Genomic DNA, 19,123 nt, shown 5'->3' with positions numbered 1-19,123 from the left:
ATATAGAAAAGATAATGGAGCTACAGTGGGGAGAACAAGTATTTGATACACTGCCAATTTTACAGGTTTTCCTACTTACAAAGCATGTAGAGGTCTGTAATTTTTATCAGACACACTTCAACTGTGAGAGACGGAATCTAAAACAAAAATCCAGAAAATCACATTGTATGATTTTTAAGTAATTAATTTGTATTTTATTGCATGACATAAGTATTTGATCACCTACCAACCAGTAAGAATTCCGGCTCTCACAGACATGTTAGTTTTTATTTAAGAAGCCCTCCTGTTCTCCACTCATTACCTGTATTAACTGCACCTGTTTGAAGTCGTTACCTGTATAAAAGACACCTGTCCACACACTCAATCAAACAGACTCCAACCTCTCCACAATGGCCAAGACCAGAGAGCTGTGTAAGGACATCAGGGATAAAATTGTAGACCTGCACAAGGCTGGGATGGGCTACAGGACAATAGGCAAGCAGCTTGGTGAGAAGGCAACAACTGTTGGCGCAATTATTAGAAAATGGAAGAAGTTCAAGATGACGGTCAATCACCCTCGGTCTGGGGCCCAGACCTGAACCCAATAGAAAATCTTTGGAGGGAGCTGAAAGTCCGTATTGCCCAACGACAGCCCCGAAACCTGAAGGATCTGGAGAAGGTCTGTATGGAGGAGTGGGACAAAATCCCTACTGCAGTGTGTGCAAACCTGGTCAAGAACTACAGGAAACGTATGATCTCTTTAATTGCAAACAAAGGTTTCTGTACCAAATATTAAGTTCTGCTTTTCTGATGTATAAAATACTTATGTCATGCAATAAAATGCGAATTAATTACTTAAAAATCCTATAATGTGATTTTCTGGATTTTTGTTTTAGATTCCGTCTCTCACAGTTGAAGTGTACCTATGATAAAAAATTACAGACCTCTACATGCTTTGTAAGTAGGAAAACCTGCAAAATCGTCAGTGTATCAAATACTTGTTCTCCCCACTGTATATCTTGTTTAATAAGATCATCTTTGAGAACGAACAACCACCATATCTAGAATCTAAAATTCTAAAAGTGTTATGGCATTGATTATGTTATAATATATAATACATGGCCTAAATTTTCCTAGAATTGCAGGAAATTTGCTTTTTTTTTTCTCTCAGCACCATGACAAAATGTGTACAATTGCAGGAAATTAGCAACATTTTGTGTCTGCCGCCAAGAGGAGGGCCTCTAAAATGTTTTGTCCCTTAACTTTTCCTAAAGCGTGTTTGCGTGTGTGTATCAGGGTTCAGTCGCCAAAAAATATAGTTGGTCCGCAAACAAAAATATGTAGCAAAGAATTCACCATTTTTTTAAAATGATTTTCATTGCACAGGGGCCAGTTGCACCAGCAGTGCTGTGAAGAGTGGACTCTGGTCACTGAGGATACCCAGGCCAAGATGGCACGGATGGCAGCCGCTGCAGCCTGGGGTCTAGGTAAGAGCTCTCACTCAACCCTCCATCAGCCTTTTTACAAAATGCTTCAAATTACGATAGCAATCATATAGCTCTATGACTACTTTAATAATTCAATCCAATAACTATTACAAACCTATTATAAAATGGTTTGACCAAAGCAGACCCATTTTATAGATAATGGTGTATGAAGGTACCATGTACAGATTTGTATTTTCCTGTTTTTATTTATTTATTTCACCTTTATTTAACCAGGTAGACAAGTTGAGAACAAGTTCTCATTTCTCACTGTATTTGATATACTATAGTCACAATAATGTAATTGATCAAATTCAATACAGCTAGCAAATCAGTCAATAGTTGTATTGTCCCAATTGGGAAATGTGTAGTGAAGTCGGGGTTACAACAATAAAAACAACATTAAAAACAGTGACAACCACAGTGACAACAGTGACAACCGGTTAGAGTATTGAAATACTAAAGTAAGAGCAGTTATTGTGCAAATGACCAGCAACAAATTGACATCATTTAATATGCAAATGCCTGTACATTCAAAAAGCAATTTGTACATAAGAACAGTGGACACATTTCAGAATGCAATGTTGTTCGCCAGACCTCTGCCACAGAGCTCTTCTGGGAGCGCTATACAGTAAGCGGACCTCCATTTTCTCTGACTGGCTGGAACTGAAGCCAAGCCGCAATGATAATAGAGACAGCTCAACCATCCAGATGGGAATGCATCCACCCATAAGTAACCATATCATAATGTTCTATGGTGGAGAAAAACACTACCTCAGCTTACACCAGTCTATTTTCTGATCAAGACCATGCGTGCTGTTTATGGAGCCCAGGAAGCCTATGGCTTCATTACGTTAGAACCTAATCCGTAACCCCAACACAGTACTCAGCCACTGGCCCCCATGCACCCCATAAATGCCCAAACACTGACTGCAGTCTGAGGAAACTTAAGCATTCATTTCCTGGTTGCTAAAATTCGAATAGTTCGCCTAATTTCAATTTGTGACAAAAGAAAGCAAGTTTAGTGTAGAGAATCATTTTACCGTCTATACCGCTGTGAAATATCTTTTCCATAACAAAAAATTGTGTTTTCAGCTGTTTGAACGTGGTGTACAAAACCGAAAGTAAAAGATGCAAAAACTAAACTTAAGTACGGGAAGCATAGAAATAGTGCACATAGAACAGATCTGCCGCTTCTTAGACTTACTTTCAATTAGAATGACAAATCTATAACTCATGTCTGTGAATTTGGTCGGGGTCGCCCAAAAAGTTACATATTGCAGCCTTAAATAATAATAATAATGATTTATGGTTTTTCTTGAATCATTACATATCTGGCTGATATTAGGACTTATAAATAAGTCGCCATAATTGAACCCTTAGCACTGGGTTCAGACTTTTATTAGGGTCTTGAGGAAACAGACATTTTGATATTACACTACATTGGGCTTTCATGTCATGTGGTGGGGTACAACCACACAGCTTATATGTATGTGTGTGTGTGTGTGTGTGTGTGTGTGTGTGTGTGTGTGTGTGTGTGTGTGTGTGTGTGTGTGTGTGTGTGTGTGTGTGTGTGTGTGTGTGTGTGTGTGTGTGTGTGTGTGTGTGTGTGTGTGTGTGTGTGTGTGTGTGTGTGTGTGTGTGTGTGTGTGTGTGTGTGTAGGCCACTGGGACAGCATGGAGGAGTATACATGTATGATCCCCAGGGACACACACGATGGAGCCTTCTACAGGGCCGTGCTCGCTCTGCATCAGGACCTCTTCTCATTGGCTCAGCAGGTGAGAGACATCAGCATCCATTGTTTCCCCTAGACAGGGTGCAAAGAAAGTTATTAAAAGTTATTAAAATCCTTGGCGAAGTAACATGAAAGTGATAAAACGGCAATATTATTAAATTGAAGTCAATAGAGGCAACATTGCTTTAGGTGGGGGTAATAGTAAGTGAAACACATACTTGACAAATGCGAACCCAGGATTACCCAACAGGTTAATAGTTTTTCATGTAGGTTTTACATTTTCCTAAATGATGCTGGCCAGGCACTTTTGCAGATTTCATAGCAAGGTGTGAAAGGTAAAAAAAATGTACAGCCTTTTCCATTAACGTACAAAATATAAATTATAAATATAAATACATTTCAAAGATTTTACTGAGTAACAGTTCATATAAGGAAGTCAGTCAATTGAAGTAAATTCATATACAAATGTATTAGGTCCTAATCTATGGATTTCACATGACTGGGAATACAGATATCCATCTATTGGTCACAGATACCGTAAAAAAAAAGGTAGGTGCATGGATCAGGAAACCAGTCAGTATCTGGTGTGACCACCATTTGCCTCATGCAGCGCGACACATCTCCTTCACATAGAGTTGATCAGGTTGTTGATTGTGGCCTTTGGAATGTTGTCCCACTCCTCTTCAGTGGCTGTGCAAAGTTGCTGGATATGGCAGGAACTGGAAAATGTTATCATACACGTCGATCCAGAACATCCCAAACATGCTCAATGGGTGACATGTCTGGTGAGTATGCAGGCCATGGAAGAACTGGGACATTTTCAGCTTCCAGGAATTGTGTACAGATCCTTGCGACATGGGGCAGTCCACACGACGCCATACACGTGGTCTGCGTTTGTGAGGCCGGTTGGACGTACTGCCAAATACTCGAAAACGACGTTGGATGCAGCTTATGGTAGAGAAATTAACATTAAATTCTCTGGCAACAGCTCTGGTGGACATTCCAGCAGTCAGCATGCCAATTGCACATCCCTCAAAACTTGAGACATCTGTGGCATTGTATTGTGTGACAAAACTGCACATTTTAGAGTGGCCCTTTTTGTCCCCAGCACAAGGTGCACCTGTTTAATGATCATGTGGTTTAATCAGCTTCTTGATATGCCACACCTGTCAGGTGGATGGATTATCTTGGCAACGGAGAAATGAACAGGGATGTAAACACATTTGTGCACATAATTGAGAGAAATAAGCTTTTCGTGAATATGGAAAATTTCCGGCATCTTTTATTTCATTGCATGAAACATGGGACCAACACTTTACATGTTGCGTTTATATTTTTGTTCAGTGTACATGTATCAATGACCACACAAATGCTCCAACAAGAATTCCATTTGTTCAATTCTTCCTTAAATTGAAGGAATAAAACATCCAACAGCTTTTTATTTTAACATGTGGCACTTCCTTGGTGTGGAATCATTAGGTAACTCCCAATCGTAAATCATCGTAACTTAAACCGTGCAGCAAAATAAAGAAGTAAGGTATCAACAAAGTCTGTCCCATAAGATGAGCTTCCTTGTGGGATGAGCGATGGAGTCTGCAATGAGCTCATGGTCTCTGGGGGTCGATCCATCCAGGCTAGATGACAGTGGATGGTCTGGATCGACCGCTGACATCGGTGCACACCTGTGTTCCTCCTACCCCTGTAGACCCATCCAGCCAGTCACTCTTTTACCTTAACCCCCAGAGACATGCACCCTGCGTGCCCCCGATCCTTTGTCTCCCATCTAATTCTGATTAACTCCAGGTGTGGCCAATAGGTTTCCTGCCACTGAAAAGGGAAAAAGGTGATTATCTGACGATGAGCCAGTTCTCATTGAATGAGGCTGAATGAAAACCAGATGGGGAAAGGGTTAAAGCAAAAATGTCAACATGAGCTCAGTTGTCTTCCGGATATGCTTGGTAATCCTTGCTCTTAAGTCTTTCGATTCCAGACGGTTGTACTTTGCTACTTTCTTTGGGGTCGCAGTGATGTGTCCTGGGAGGTTGAGAGCATGCATCTGCATGAGAAGTCAATGTTGTAAATCAGCGGAAATTATTTATCTGTTCCTATACTGTTCCCGTTAGACACAACAATATTGCTTTCCCTAACAACGACCATTTACAGCGCCAATATAGCCATGATATACACTATATATACAAAAGTACGTGGACACCCTTCATATTAGTGGATTCGGCTATTTCAGCCACACCCGTTGCTGACAAGTGAATAAAATTGAGCACACAGCCATGCAATCTCCAGAGATAAACATTGGCACCAGAATGGCCTTATTGAAGAGCTTAGTGACTTTCAACGTGGCACCATCATAGGTTGCTAGAGCTGCAGGCTCAACTGTAAGGGCTGTTACTGTGAAGTGGAAACGTCTAGAAGCAATAGCGGCTCAGCCGCGAAGTGGTAGGCCACACAAGCTCACAGAACGGATCTGCCGAGTGCTGAAGCACATAGCGAGTAAAAAATCGCCTGTCCTCGGTTGCAACACTCACTACCGAGTTCCTAACTGCCTCTGGAAGCAACGTCAGGTGGAGATCATCCGTTCAACTACTCTGCGTCTCACAAAGACTCTGCGGTTGGAACCAAAAATCTCACATTTGGACTCATCAGACCAAAGGACAGATTTCCACCGGTGTAATGTCCATTGCTCATGTTTCTTGGCCCAAGCAAGTCTCTTCTTATTATTGGTGTCCTTTAGTAGTGGTTTACATTCAATGACATTCTAGACGTTTCTGTGCTTCCAACTTTGTGGCAACAGTTTGAGGAAGGCCCTTTCCTGTTTCGGCATGACAAAGCCCCCGTGCACAAAGCGAGGTCTATACAGAAATTATTTATCGAGATCAGTGTGGAAGAATTTGACTGGCCTGCACAGAGCCCTGACCTCAACCACATCGAACACCTTTGGGATGAATTGGAACGCCGACTGTAAAGCCAGGCCTAATCGCCCAACATCAGTGCCCAACCTCACTAATTCTCTTGTGGCTGAATGGAAGCAAGTCCCTGCAGCAATGTTCCAACATCTATTGGAAAGCCTTCCGAGAAGAGTGGAGGCTTTTATAGCAGCCAAGGGGGGACCAACTTCATATTAATGCCCAGGATTTTGGAATGAGATGTTCGACGAGCAGGTGTCCACATACTTTTGGTCATGTAGAGTGTACCACAGACCATATTGCCGAAAGTCACATGATTTGGAAACCGCCTGGTGCACTCCTCTTAAAACAATGGTTTTCCTTATCCTTGTCTTCTGGCTTTCGTATGATAGATTAAACAGGTCCTGTTGATTTGTCATGGCACGGGCCCCTACCTGTTTTTCCAGAATACAGATAATGCTACAATGTTATAGCCACCATTAAAATATCAGTACGTCTAAGGCAGCAGTATTCAAACTTTTTCAATGGGGACCCAATCTTTTCCCGCTAGAATTTCTGGGGACCTCAGTTTTTTGGCAATCATTTCTTGCAGCCCCACCCCAAATCAAAGGACCAAACCTTCAAATTGATCGATATAGATTTTTAGATCAACAAATAACCAATTCATTAAATGTTGATCTCTTCTCAAAATTAAAAAAGAAACTAATAAACAAATGTACTCAAAACATTTTTTTTCTCGCAAATTATCTTTCACAAACACATTTGTATATTATCCCATTCAATAATCTGTACTCTTAATTTTTTTGTTGGTCATTTTTTATATATAGTCGTGGCCAAAAGTTTTGAGAGTGACACAAATATTCATTTTCACAAAGTTTGCTGCTTCAGTCTTTAGATATTTTTGTCAGATGTTACTATGGAATACTGAAGTATAATTACAAGCATTTCATAAGTGTCAAAGGCTTTTATTGACAATTACATGAAGTTGATGCAAAGAGTCAATATTTGCAGTGTTGACCCTTCTTTTTCAAGACCTCTGCAATCCGCCCTGGCATGCTGTCAGTTAACTTCTGGGCCACTTCCTGACTGATGGCAGCCCATTCTTACATAATCAATGCTTGGAGTTTGTCAGAATTTGTGTGTTTTTGTTTGTCCACCCGCCTCTTGAGAACTTGTGGTCAATCCTCAATGGGATTAAGGTCTGGGGAGTTTCCTGGCCATGGACCCAAAATATCGATGTTTTGTTCCCCGAGCCACTTAGTTATCACTTTTGCCTTATGGCAAGGTGCTCCGTCATGCTGGAAAGGCATTGTTCGTCACCAAACTGTTCCTGGATGGTTGGGAGAAGTTGTTCTCGGAGGATGTGTTGGTACCATTCTTTATTCATGGCTGTGTTCTTAGGCAAAATTGTGAGTGAGCCCACTCCCTTGGCTGAGAAGCAACCCCACACGTGAATGGCCTCAGGATGCTTTACTGTTGGCATGACACAGGACTGATGGTAGCGCTCACCTTGTCTTCTCCGGACAAGCTTTTTTTCGGATGCCCCAAACAATCGGAAAGGGGATTCATCCGAGAAAATTACTTTACCCCAGTCCTCAGCACCAATCTATGTACCTTTGCAGATTATCAGTCTGTCCCTGATGTTTTTCCTGGAGAGAAGTGGCTTCTTTGCTGCCCTTCTTGACACCAGGCCATCCTCCAAAAGTCTTCGTCTCACTGTGCATGCAGATGCACTCACACCTGGCTGCTGCCATTCCTGAGCAAGCTCTGTACTGGTGGTGCCCCGATCCCGCAGCTGAATCAACTTTAGGAGACGGTCCTGGCGCTTGCTGGTCTTTCTTGGGCGCCCTGAAGACTACTTCCCAACAATTGAACCGCTCTCCTTGAAGTTCTTGATGATCTGATAAATGGTTGATTTAGGTGCAATCTTACTGGCAGCAATATCTTTGCCTGTGAAGCCCTTTTTGTGCAAAGCAATGATGACGGCACGTGTTTCCTTGCAGGTAACCATGATTGACAGAGGAAGAACAATGATTCCAAGCACCACCCTCCTTTTGAAGCTTCCAATCTGTTATTCGAACTCAATCAGCATGACAGAGTGATCTCCAGCCTTGTCCTCGTCAACACTCACACCTGTGTTAACGAGAGAATCACTGACATGATGTCCTTTTGTGGCAGGGCTGAAATGCAGTGGAAATGTTTTTGGGGGATTCAGTTCATTTGCATGGCAAAGAGGGACTTTGCAATTCATCTGATCACTCTTCGTAACATTCTTGAGTATATGCAAACTACCATCATACAAACTGAAGCAGCAGACATTGTGAAAATTAATATTTGTGTAATTCTCAACTTTTGGCCACGACTGTATACTGTACCAGTCAAAAGTTTGGACACATTCCAGGGTTTTTCTTTATTTTTACTATTTTCTACATTGTAGTAATAATAGTAAAGACATCAAAACTATGAAATAACACGTAGTAACCAAAAAAAGTGTTAAACAAATGAAAATATATTTTATATTTCAGATTCTTCAAAGTAGCCACCCTTTGCCTTGATGACACTCTTGGTATTCTCTCAACCAGCTTCACCTGGAATGCTTTTCCAACAGTCTTGAAGGAGTTCCCACATATGCTGAGCACTTGTTGGCTGCTTTCCCTTCCCCCTGCGGTCCAACTGATCTCAAACCATCTCAGTTGGGTTGAGGTTGGGTGATTGTTGAGGCCAGGTTATCTGATGCACCGTCACTCTCCTTGGCCAAGTAGCCCTTACAGCCTGGAGGTGTGTTGGGTCATTGTCCTGTTGAAAAACAAATGATAGTCCCACTAAGTGCAAACCAATGGGATGGCATATCACTGCAGAATGCTGTGGTAGCCATGCTGGTTAAGTGTGCCTTGAATTCAAAATAAATCACTGACAGTGTCACCAGCAAAGCACATTGGGAACCACACGTGAAGATCATCCGTTCACCTACTCTGCGTCTCACAAAAAAACAAACAACATTTGGACTCATCAGAAATGACAGATTTCCACCAGTCCACTAGCGTTTCTTGGCCCAATCAATCAATCAATCAAGTTTATTTTATATAGCCCTTCGTACATCAGCTAATGTCTCGAAGTGCTGTACAGAGACCCAGCCTAAAACCCCAAACAGCTAGAATGCAGGTGTAGAAGCACGGTGGCTAGGAAAAACTCCCTAGAAAGGCCAAAACCTAGGAAGAAACCTAGAGAGGAACCAGGCTATGAGGGGTGGCCAGTCCTCTTCTGGCTGTGCCGGGTGGAGATTATAACAGAACTATGCCAAGATGTTCAAAAATGTTCATAAGTGACAAGCATGGTCAAATAATAATCATGAATAATATTCAGTTGGCTTTTCATAGCCGATCATTAAGAGTTGAAAAACAACAGGTCTGGGGTAGGTGGCGGTTCCATAACCGCAGGCAGAACAGCAGCAAGGCCAGGCGGACTGGGGACAGCAAGGAGCCACCACGCCCGGCAGTCCCGACGTATGGTCCCAGGGCTCAGGTCCTCCGAGAGAAAGAAAGAGAGAAGGAGAAAATTAGAGTCAAGATTTTCAAAATGTTCATAAATGACAAGCATGGTCAAATAATAATCAGGAATAAATCTGTTGGCTTTTCATAGCCGATCATTAAGAGTTGAAAACAGCAGGTCTGGGACAGGTAGGGGTTCCGTAACCGCAGGCCGAACCGTTGAAACTGGAATAGCAGCAAGGCCAGGCGGACTGGGGGCAGCAGGGAGTCGTCATGCCCGGTAGTCCTGACGTATGGTCCTAGGGCTCAGGTTCTCAGAGAGAGAAAGAAAGAGAGAACGAGAGAATTAGAGAAAGCATACTTAAATTCACACAGGACACTGGATAAGACAGGAGAAGTACTCCAGGTATAACCAACTGACCCTAGCCCCCCGACACAAACTACTGCAGCATAAATACTGGAGGCTGAGACAGGAGCGGTCAGGAGACACTGTGGCTCCATCCGAAGATACCCCCGGACAGGGCCAAATAGGAAGGATATAACCCAACCCACTTTGCCAAAGCACAGCCCCCGCACCACTGGAGGGATATCTTCAACCACCAACTTATAATCCTGAGACAAGGCCGAGTATAGCCAACAAAGATCTCCACCACAGCACAAACCAAGGGGGGGCGCCACGTCAGTAACTCAACCCACTCAAGTGACGCACCCCTCCCAGGGACGGCATGAAAGAGCACCAGCAAGCCAGTGACTCAGCCCCTGTAACAGGGTTAGAGGCAGAGAATCCCAGTGGAGAGAGGGGAACCGGCCAGGCAGAGACAGCAAGGGCGGTTCGTTGCTCCAGAGCCTTTCCGTTCACCTTCACACTCCTGGGCCAGACTACACTCAATCATATGACCTACTGAAGAGATAAGTTTTCAGTAAAGACTTAAAGGTTGAGACCGAGTCTGCGTCTCTCACATGGGTAGGCAGACTGTTCCATAAAAATGGAGATCTATAGGAGAGCAAGTCTCTTCTTATTGGTGTCCTTGAGTGGTTTCTTTGCAGCATTTCGACCATGAAGGCCTGATTCACACAGTCTCCTCAGAACAGTTGATGTTGAGATGTGTCTGTTACTGCATTTATTTGGGCTGCAATTTCTGAGGCTGGTAACTAACAAACGTATCCTCTGCAGCAGAGGTAACTCTGGTTCTTCCTTTCCTGTGGCAGTCCTCATGAGAGCCAGTTTCATCATGGCGCTTGATGATTTTTGCGACTGCACTTGAAGAAACTTTCAAAGTTCTTGAAATGTTCTGTATTGACTGACCTTCATGTCTTAAAGTAATAATGGACCGTATTTTCTCTTTGCTTATTAATGCCAAGAGTGTGCAAAGCTGTCATCAAGGCAACGGGTGGCTACTTTGACGAATCTCAAATGTAAAATATATTTAGTTATGTTTAACACTTTTAGTTACTACATGATTCCATATGTTATTTCATAGTTTTGATGTCTCCACTGTTATTCTACAATGTAGAAAATAGTACAAATAAAGAAAAACCCTTGAAAGAATAGGTGTGTCCAAACTTTTGACTGGTATTGTATATATCTAAAAAGGACGTTGAATAACACTGGCTAAGGTAAAATTACTAATTGCTGACTCAAGTCGCTAAATAACCAGTCTCTTTGTGGCCTGATCTCAGGGGCCCATCCATCCACCTCCTTATTGTGCATTTTTGCACGCAATAACCCCCCTTGCCCAAATCATAATTGCTTTTAGGCATGCTGCAACAGCTGTGTTGGAATAGCCTCTTGTCCTCCCTCATCTGTCTCTATTCCTGGGTAATGACAGTGTACAGAATACAGCCTTCACATGACAATAAGATAGGGGGGCTTTCCAAAAAGATCTCTTTGTTTTCTTCGTGACTCGTTCGATACAGCTCTCTCTTTCTCTCTCTCCCTCTCGCACTGAATGTTTTGTATGTTCACTTAATACCAAGTCAAAACGTAGCAGGGATGCTTTGTGGAAGAGTAATGAGATTGGCGACGACTATTACATAACTGTCAGAGAGTAGTTTCAAAGTGCAAGTCCTCAGCAGTTCATTTGACTGCCCATAATTGCTTCAGTTTGTGTTAACAAGCCGGGTGGCTGGCTGAATCAAAGTAACTCAATGTGTCTGTGTTCGTAAGGCAAAATAGGGTGTACTATTCCGTGACTCACTGGTGTGCTATTCCGTGACTCACTGGTGTACTATTCCAGGACTCACTGGTGTACTATTCCAGGACTCACTGGTGTACTATTCCAGGACTCACTGGTGTACTATTCCAGGACTCACTGGTGTACTATTCCAGGACTCACTGGTGTGCTATTCCATGACTCACTGGTGTACTATTCCAGGACTCACCTGTGTACTATTCCATGACTCACTGGTGTACTATTCCATTACTCACTGGTGTGCTATTCCGTGACTCACTGGTGTACTATTCCGTGACTCACTGGTGTACTATTCCAGGACTCACTGGTGTACTATTCCGTGACTCACTGGTGTACTATTCCGTGACTCACTGGTGTACTATTCCAGGACTCACTGGTGTACTATTCCGTGACTCACTGGTGTGCTATTCCGTGACTCACTGGTGTGCTATTCCGTGACTCACTGGTGTACTATTCCGTGACTCACTGGTGTGCTATTCCGTGACTCACTGGTGTGCTATTCCGTGACTCACTGGTGTGCTATTCCGTGACTCACTGGTGTGCTATTCCGTGACTCACTGGTGTGCTATTCCGTGACTCACTGGTGTACTAGTCCGTGACTCACTGGTGTGCTATTCTGTGACTCACTGGTGCGCTATTCCGTGACTCACTGGTGTACTATTCCGTGACTCACTGGTGTACTATTCCGTGACTCACTGGTGTGCTATTCCGTGACTCACTGGTGTGCTATTCCGTGACTCACTGGTGTACTATTCCGTGACTCACTGGTGTGCTATTCCGTGACTCACTGGTGTGCTATTCCGTGACTCACTGGTGTGCTATTCCGTGACTCACTGGTGTGCTATTCCGTGACTCACTGGTGTGCTATTTCGTGACTCACTGGTGTGCTATTCCGTGACTCACTGGTGTGCTAGTCCGTGACTCACTGGTGTACTAGTCCGTGACTCACTGGTGTGCTATTCCGTGACTCACTGGTGTACTATTCCGTGACTCACTGGTGTACTATTCCGTGACTCACTGGTGTACTAGTCCGTGACTCACTGGTGTGCTATTCCGTGACTCACTGGTGTGCTATTCCGTGACTCACTGGTGTACTATTCCGTGACTCACTGGTGTGCTATTCCGTGACTCACTGGTGTGCTATTCCGTGACTCACTGGTGTGCTATTCCGTGACTCACTGGTGTACTATTCCGTGACTCACTGGTGTGCTATTCCGTGACTCACTGGTGTGCTATTCCGTGACTCACTGGTGTGCTATTCCGTGACTCACTGGTGTATTATTCCAGGACTGTACTATTCCAGTGCGTGAACCTAGGGTGTCAACACATATATTATACATTATTTCAATTGGTCTTTCTCCATCCGTTTTATACTGTTCAATTCAACTTCAACCTAAAATCATTTCCTGCACTTCCATCAATTTCTGCATTTCCTGCGCTCATTTGAGATCATTTCCACACTGCTAAGATATTGGTAAAAATACTAGGCCTTATTTTTAACCAAATGTTGATCAAAACACTTGGGTGAACTTTTAGAATCATGGAAATAGAATGTTTATTATAATTCTATAGTTAGAATATAAATAATAATGGGCACTTTGAATACAGTGTTTGACATGACAACGAATGAAAATGCCATGAACGAGTTATTTTGACAGGGTAGGAATCAAAGTGATGGTCAGTGTTTCCTAGGGGACCCTATAATCTTTGGCTACATTAAATCGTTATTCTTATATTCATATAGCCAACATAATCATGCTTCACCTATTCGTCTTTGATTTAGAAGACAGTCACTGTTGCACAAACACCATGCTGATTTAAGCCTCCACCATACTGGTATCAGGCTGTATTAGCTAGCTACGTTTGCTCTGACTCAGTGCTTTTATTAGCTAGTTAAACTAGTGATTAGCATTTAGCTTAACTTGCTAAGAAAATACAAACAAGCTGTTTGCAGATGTAAGAAACACAAACTAATATTGTAATTATAGAACGCTTGTGGATTTATATTAAGATCAAAGTGGAAACAACATCGTTGTCATCAACATTGTTGCATGTGCTGCCTTGACCCTGCAGACTGAACGAAAGTGTCTCGTGGTCAAGCAACAACAAATGCCCTTGAGTGACGGGGGGTGGGACTAGGTCTGTGTGGAAAGCGGCATGGAGAGAGAGAGAGAGCGGAGAGGGATGACTCAAGTAGCGGAGTAAACTATAAAAATGGACGCTACACACGGCGTATCACATTTAACAAACCAAACATTCAAATACCATTATAGAAGGTAAAGAAAAAACCCAAACCGGTCCGTGCATCAATGCCGGTGTATACAGTAAAACACGTTATACCGTCCAGCCCTAAGAGGATGGTTGTTGTATGAATGGGGTTAAGTCCAAACCCATTGGTTTTGTCTGGGCAGAGGTGCCCAGAGTTGACACAAGTATGGGTTGGAGTGATTTGGGGAACTAGAGTCTATTCTAAGTCTGAAGCTCAAATTGCACCCTATTTTCTATATGCTGCACATTGGGGTTCTGCTCACAAGTAGTGCACCATGAAGGGAATAGGGTGCCATTTGGGGATGCATCCTTTGCTTCCCTCACGGGACGTTCTGAGTTCGAGTCCCGTGTCTTTACTATGGAAATGGTCCCATTTGACTCCTTATTCTTACTGTAGGGTGGGAGTGATGGAGAGGGAGAGAGAGACTGAGAAGCAGACATGTGGATGACATATGTTCACCTATCAACCTCACCGATTGATCCTTCACTTTTATTTGCTTTAAGTTTAATGCTGTCTGACTATACTTTGCTTTCTGTATGAAGCTCTCCATTTCCCAGTTGGTAACCAAAAAGTCATTTTTGTGTGTGTTTGTGTGCGTGTTATTCCAGTGTATCGACAAGGCCAGAGATCTATTGGATGCGGAGCTGACAGCCATGGCTGGAGAGAGTTACAGCAGAGCGTATGGGGTAAGAACATCACTCTCCTAATGAGGACAAATATTAGCACCCACCAAATTATTATCATCAGTATTATGTTTCACAAGAACATTTGCCCATATAACTTTATAGTCAATTTGCGTCCATTTTGACTGCCGGTAATAAATCTAAGTAATATTTGATTTGAGAGTGCCAGCGGTCTTTTCCATATTTAGTGAAAATGGTCAAAGGAGATCATACAGCTATCCACCACATACAGATAAAAGACTAAACTTTTGTTTAGTCAGGTAGCCCTACAATTATGCATTTACTGGAAATAATGTATTTACTGTAAATACACTTTGAGCACCTGGTGGGAAAAGTACTACATATACACTCAAATCCATTAAGTAATACTTACTGAAACTGCCATTATGACATCATTCATGTTCCTGTATCACCTCACACCAACCTGTGATTCTCCATTAAATATGAGCAGCTTATGAATGAGTGATGTTGTCCTTATGTAGTGCCTTGAAATGAAGTGCTCCCAGAGGAGGGGGTGCTGTACAGTGATTGAGTGTTGCTGTTCTTGTGCAGGCCATGGTGTCGTGTCAGATGCTGTCGGAGCTGGAAGAGGTCATCCAGTACAAGCTGGTCCCGGAGAGGAGGGACATCATCCGAGACACCTGGTGGGAAAGGCTACAGGTACACACTGGAGAGGGGCGCTGACACACACACACTCATATACACACACACACAAATACACACACGGGCACACCCACGGACGCACGCACACACATTCAAAGACAAAAAAATAAATGCATGTATACATTCATACGTACACAAACACACACACACACACACACACACACACACACACACACGTGAGAGAGGGTGGTTAAGGGAGCATGTGGAAAAGGATATAGGTGATTGGAATGGATGATACACACACCTTAAACATAAACTTGAGGGATGACAGTGCATAGGAGACCACTTCAGTCTGAATAATGTTCCATACATCTTGAGGAGTTTGACATGCGTTTCCTGTTCACTTGATATTACCTGCCCCCTGCAGACATCTGGACAAACTAGGACACTGTCCATTCACTTTGAAGGAACCTAGTGAGGTTTGTATATGAAATCACCCTCTGCTTTGGTATATGAAGTCAAATGAAATGGAGCAGTTGTTGGGGGTTAACTGCTTTGTTGAAGGGCAGAAAGACAGATTTTTACCTTGTCGGCTCAGGGATTTGATCTTGCTGGCCCAACATTCCGACAGGCTAGACTTTGAGGAACGATCTTTTTCTGTGGGAATTTCAATTGTATTCATCGCATGAGCCCAATACAAATGGTGTAGGCTTTACAGTGAAACGCTTAATTGAAAGCTCTTTCGCAACGATGCAGTTAGATAAATAAAACATCTCATTCAGAAATCATGGGCATTAATATGGAATTGCTCCCTCCTTTGCTGATATAACAGCCTCCACTCTTCTGGGAAGGCTTTCCACTAGATGTAGGAACATTGCTGCAGGGACTTGATTCCATTCAGCCGAAAGAGCATTAGTGAGGTCGGGCACTGATGTCGGGCGATTAGACCTGGCTCGCAGTCTGCATTCCAATTCATCCCAAAGGTGTTCGATGGGGTTGAGACCACGGCTCTGTTCAGGCCAGTCAAGTTCTTCTACATCGATCTCGACAAACCAATTCTGTATGGACCACGCTTTGTGCACGGGGGCATTGTCATGCTGAAACAGGAAAGGGCCTTACCCAAACTGTTACCACGAAGTTGGAAGCATCTAGAATGTCTTTGCATGCTGTAGCGTTAAGATTTGCCTTCACAGGAACTAAGGAGCCTAGCCTGAACCATGAAAGCATCCCCAGACCATTATTTTTCCTCCACCAAACTTTACAGTTGGCACTATGCATTGGGGTAGGTAGCGTTCTCCTGACATCCGCCAAACCCAGATTAGTCAATCAAACTGCCAGATGGTGAAGCGTGTTTCATCACTCCAGAGAACGCGTTTCCACTGCTCCAGAGTCCAATGGCGGCGAGCTTTACACCACTCCAACCGAGGCTTGGCATTACGCATGGTGATCTTTGGCTTGTGTGCGTTTGCTCGGCAATGGAAACCCATTTCATGAAGCACCAAATGAACAGTTCTTGTGCAGACGTTGCTTCCAGAGGCAGTTTGGAACTCGGTAGTGAGTGTTGCAACCCGAGGACAGATGATTCTTACACGCTTCAGCACTTGCAGGTCCCATTCTGTGAGCCTGTGTGGTCTACCACCTCACGGCTGAGCTGTTGTTGCTCCTACTAGACGTTTCCACATCACAATAACAGCACTTACAGTTGACCAGGGCAGCTGTAGCAGGGCAGAAATTTGACGAACTGACTTGTTGGAAAGATGGCATGCTATGACGGTGCCACATTGAATGTCACTGAACTTTTCAGTAAGGCTATTCTACTGCCAATGTTTGTCTATGGGGATTTTATGGCTGTGTATTCAATTTTCTACACCAGTCAACAACGGGTGTGGCTGAAATTGCCAACTCCACTAATTTGAAGGGGTGTCCACATACTTTTGTATAAACTCAGAAAAACCCGAGAAACGGCCCTTTTTCAGGATCCTGTCTTCCAAAGATAATTCATAAAAATTCAAATAACTTCACAGATCTTCATTGAAGAGGGTTTAAACACTGTTTCCCATGCTTGTTCAATGATCCATAAACAATTATTTAACATGCACCTGTGAAACGGTCGTTAAGACACTAACAGCTTACAGACGGTAGGCAATTAAGGTCACAGTTATGAAAACTTAGGACACTAAAGAGGCCTTTCTACCAACTCTGAAAAACACCAAAAGAAAGATGCCAAGGGTCCTGCTCATCTGTGTGAACGTGCCTTAGGCATACTGCAAGGAAGCATGAGGACTGCAGATGTGGCCAGGGCAATAAATTGCAATGTCCGTACTGTGAGACGCCTAAGACCGCGCTACAGGGAGACAGGACGGACAGCTGATCGTCCTCGCAGTGGCAGACCACGTGTAACAACACCTGCACAGGATCGGTACATCCGAACATCACACCTGCGGGACAGGTACAGGATGGCAACAACAACTGCCCGAGTTACACCAGGAACGTACAATCCCTCCATCAGTGTTCAGACTGTCCGCAATAGGCTGAGAGAAGCTTGTAGGACTGTTGTAAGGCAGGTCCTCACCAGACATCACCGGCAACAACCTTTCCTTATTTCAATTGTAATCCTTGTTCCAAACATATGCTTCCTGACAGGCGGATTTTGATTACAATGATTATCATTTTTTTTTATTGATAATTAGAATTATATCCTGTACAGTTTGATAAAAGACAAAATTAGAGGCCACAAAACCACCGCTCTGAAGGAAAATGAGGTCGCCGGCCAAGACTGTGCAACTCAATACGAACACCAGTCTATCCAGAAAATTACCCAAACAAAAAATTTACTGGATCCATGTGCTGTGTGTAGTTAAATCCATTACCACCGACTCTAATTGGGAATCAAAACAATCTTTGGAGGTCTCTTAAGGCCACTGTCGGGTTGGTACACGCTCAGACTGAACGCCAGATTGAAAACCTAAAAGTAGGTGTGGTGAGTTACAGTGCACTGAATGCAGTTCATATCTCTCTCTTCTCTTCCTTTTCCGGTTATCTTCTATCGTTTCTCTCTGTCTCGCTCTCCTCTGTCTCTTCTCTTCACGCTCTCTTCTCTCTCTTGTCTCTGTCTCTTCTCTCTGTCTCTCCTCTGTCTCTTCTCGCTCTCTTCTCTCTCTCTTGTCTCTGTCTCTTCTCTCTGTCTCTTTCTCTTCTCTGGTCTGTCTCTCTCTCTTCTCTGGTCTGTCTCACTCTCTTCTCTGGTCTGTCTCTCTCTCTTCTCTGGTCTGTCTCTCTCTCTTCTCTGGTCTGTCTCTCTCTCTTCTCTGGTCTGTCTCTCTCTCTGGTCTGTCTCTGTCTCTTCTCTGGTCTGTCTCTGTCTCTTTTCTGTCTCTTCTCTCTGTCTTTTCTGTCTTCTCTTCTCTCTGTCTTTGTGAGCTCAAGTGTTCCTGACATTTGGAGGCTTCACCCAAGATAGGCACGTACGTGTGTGCTCACTCACACACAACACACACCTTCAATCTCTCTCTCACACACACACACACACACACACACACACATCTAGGTAAATCCATTTGAATTCAAACACTTTGTGACAGTACACTTTTTGATTTGAATAAAACGTTCCATACATATAGTGAACAAAAATATAAACGCAACATGCAACAATTTCTAATATTTTACTAAGTTACAGTTCATATGAGGAAATTAGTCAATTGAAATAAATTCATTAGGCCCTAATCTATGGATTTCACATGACTGGGAATACCAATAGGCATCTGTTGGTCA

General features: G+C 43.3%; 1 protein-coding gene across 2 annotated transcripts in view; it reads left to right on the top strand.

Moving 5' to 3' along the window:
• mtor (mechanistic target of rapamycin kinase) overlaps positions 1-19,123 on the top strand; it is a 126,589-nt gene that overhangs the window by 79,420 nt on the left and 28,046 nt on the right. For both annotated transcript variants that reach the window (XM_055892524.1, XM_055892523.1), the window contains exons 31-34: positions 1,366-1,466; positions 3,127-3,242; positions 14,675-14,752; positions 15,302-15,409. In XM_055892524.1, the coding sequence (XP_055748499.1) occupies positions 1,366-1,466; positions 3,127-3,242; positions 14,675-14,752; positions 15,302-15,409 (403 nt within the window). The remainder of the gene's footprint in view (positions 1-1,365; positions 1,467-3,126; positions 3,243-14,674; positions 14,753-15,301; positions 15,410-19,123) is intronic.

The sequence above is a fragment of the Salvelinus fontinalis genome, chromosome 31 (genome assembly GCF_029448725.1).
Source record: "Salvelinus fontinalis isolate EN_2023a chromosome 31, ASM2944872v1, whole genome shotgun sequence".
Lineage (NCBI taxonomy): Eukaryota > Metazoa > Chordata > Actinopteri > Salmoniformes > Salmonidae > Salvelinus > Salvelinus fontinalis.
Note: the sequence above shows the minus strand (reverse complement) of the source record. Positions and strands in the feature narration are given on the sequence as shown.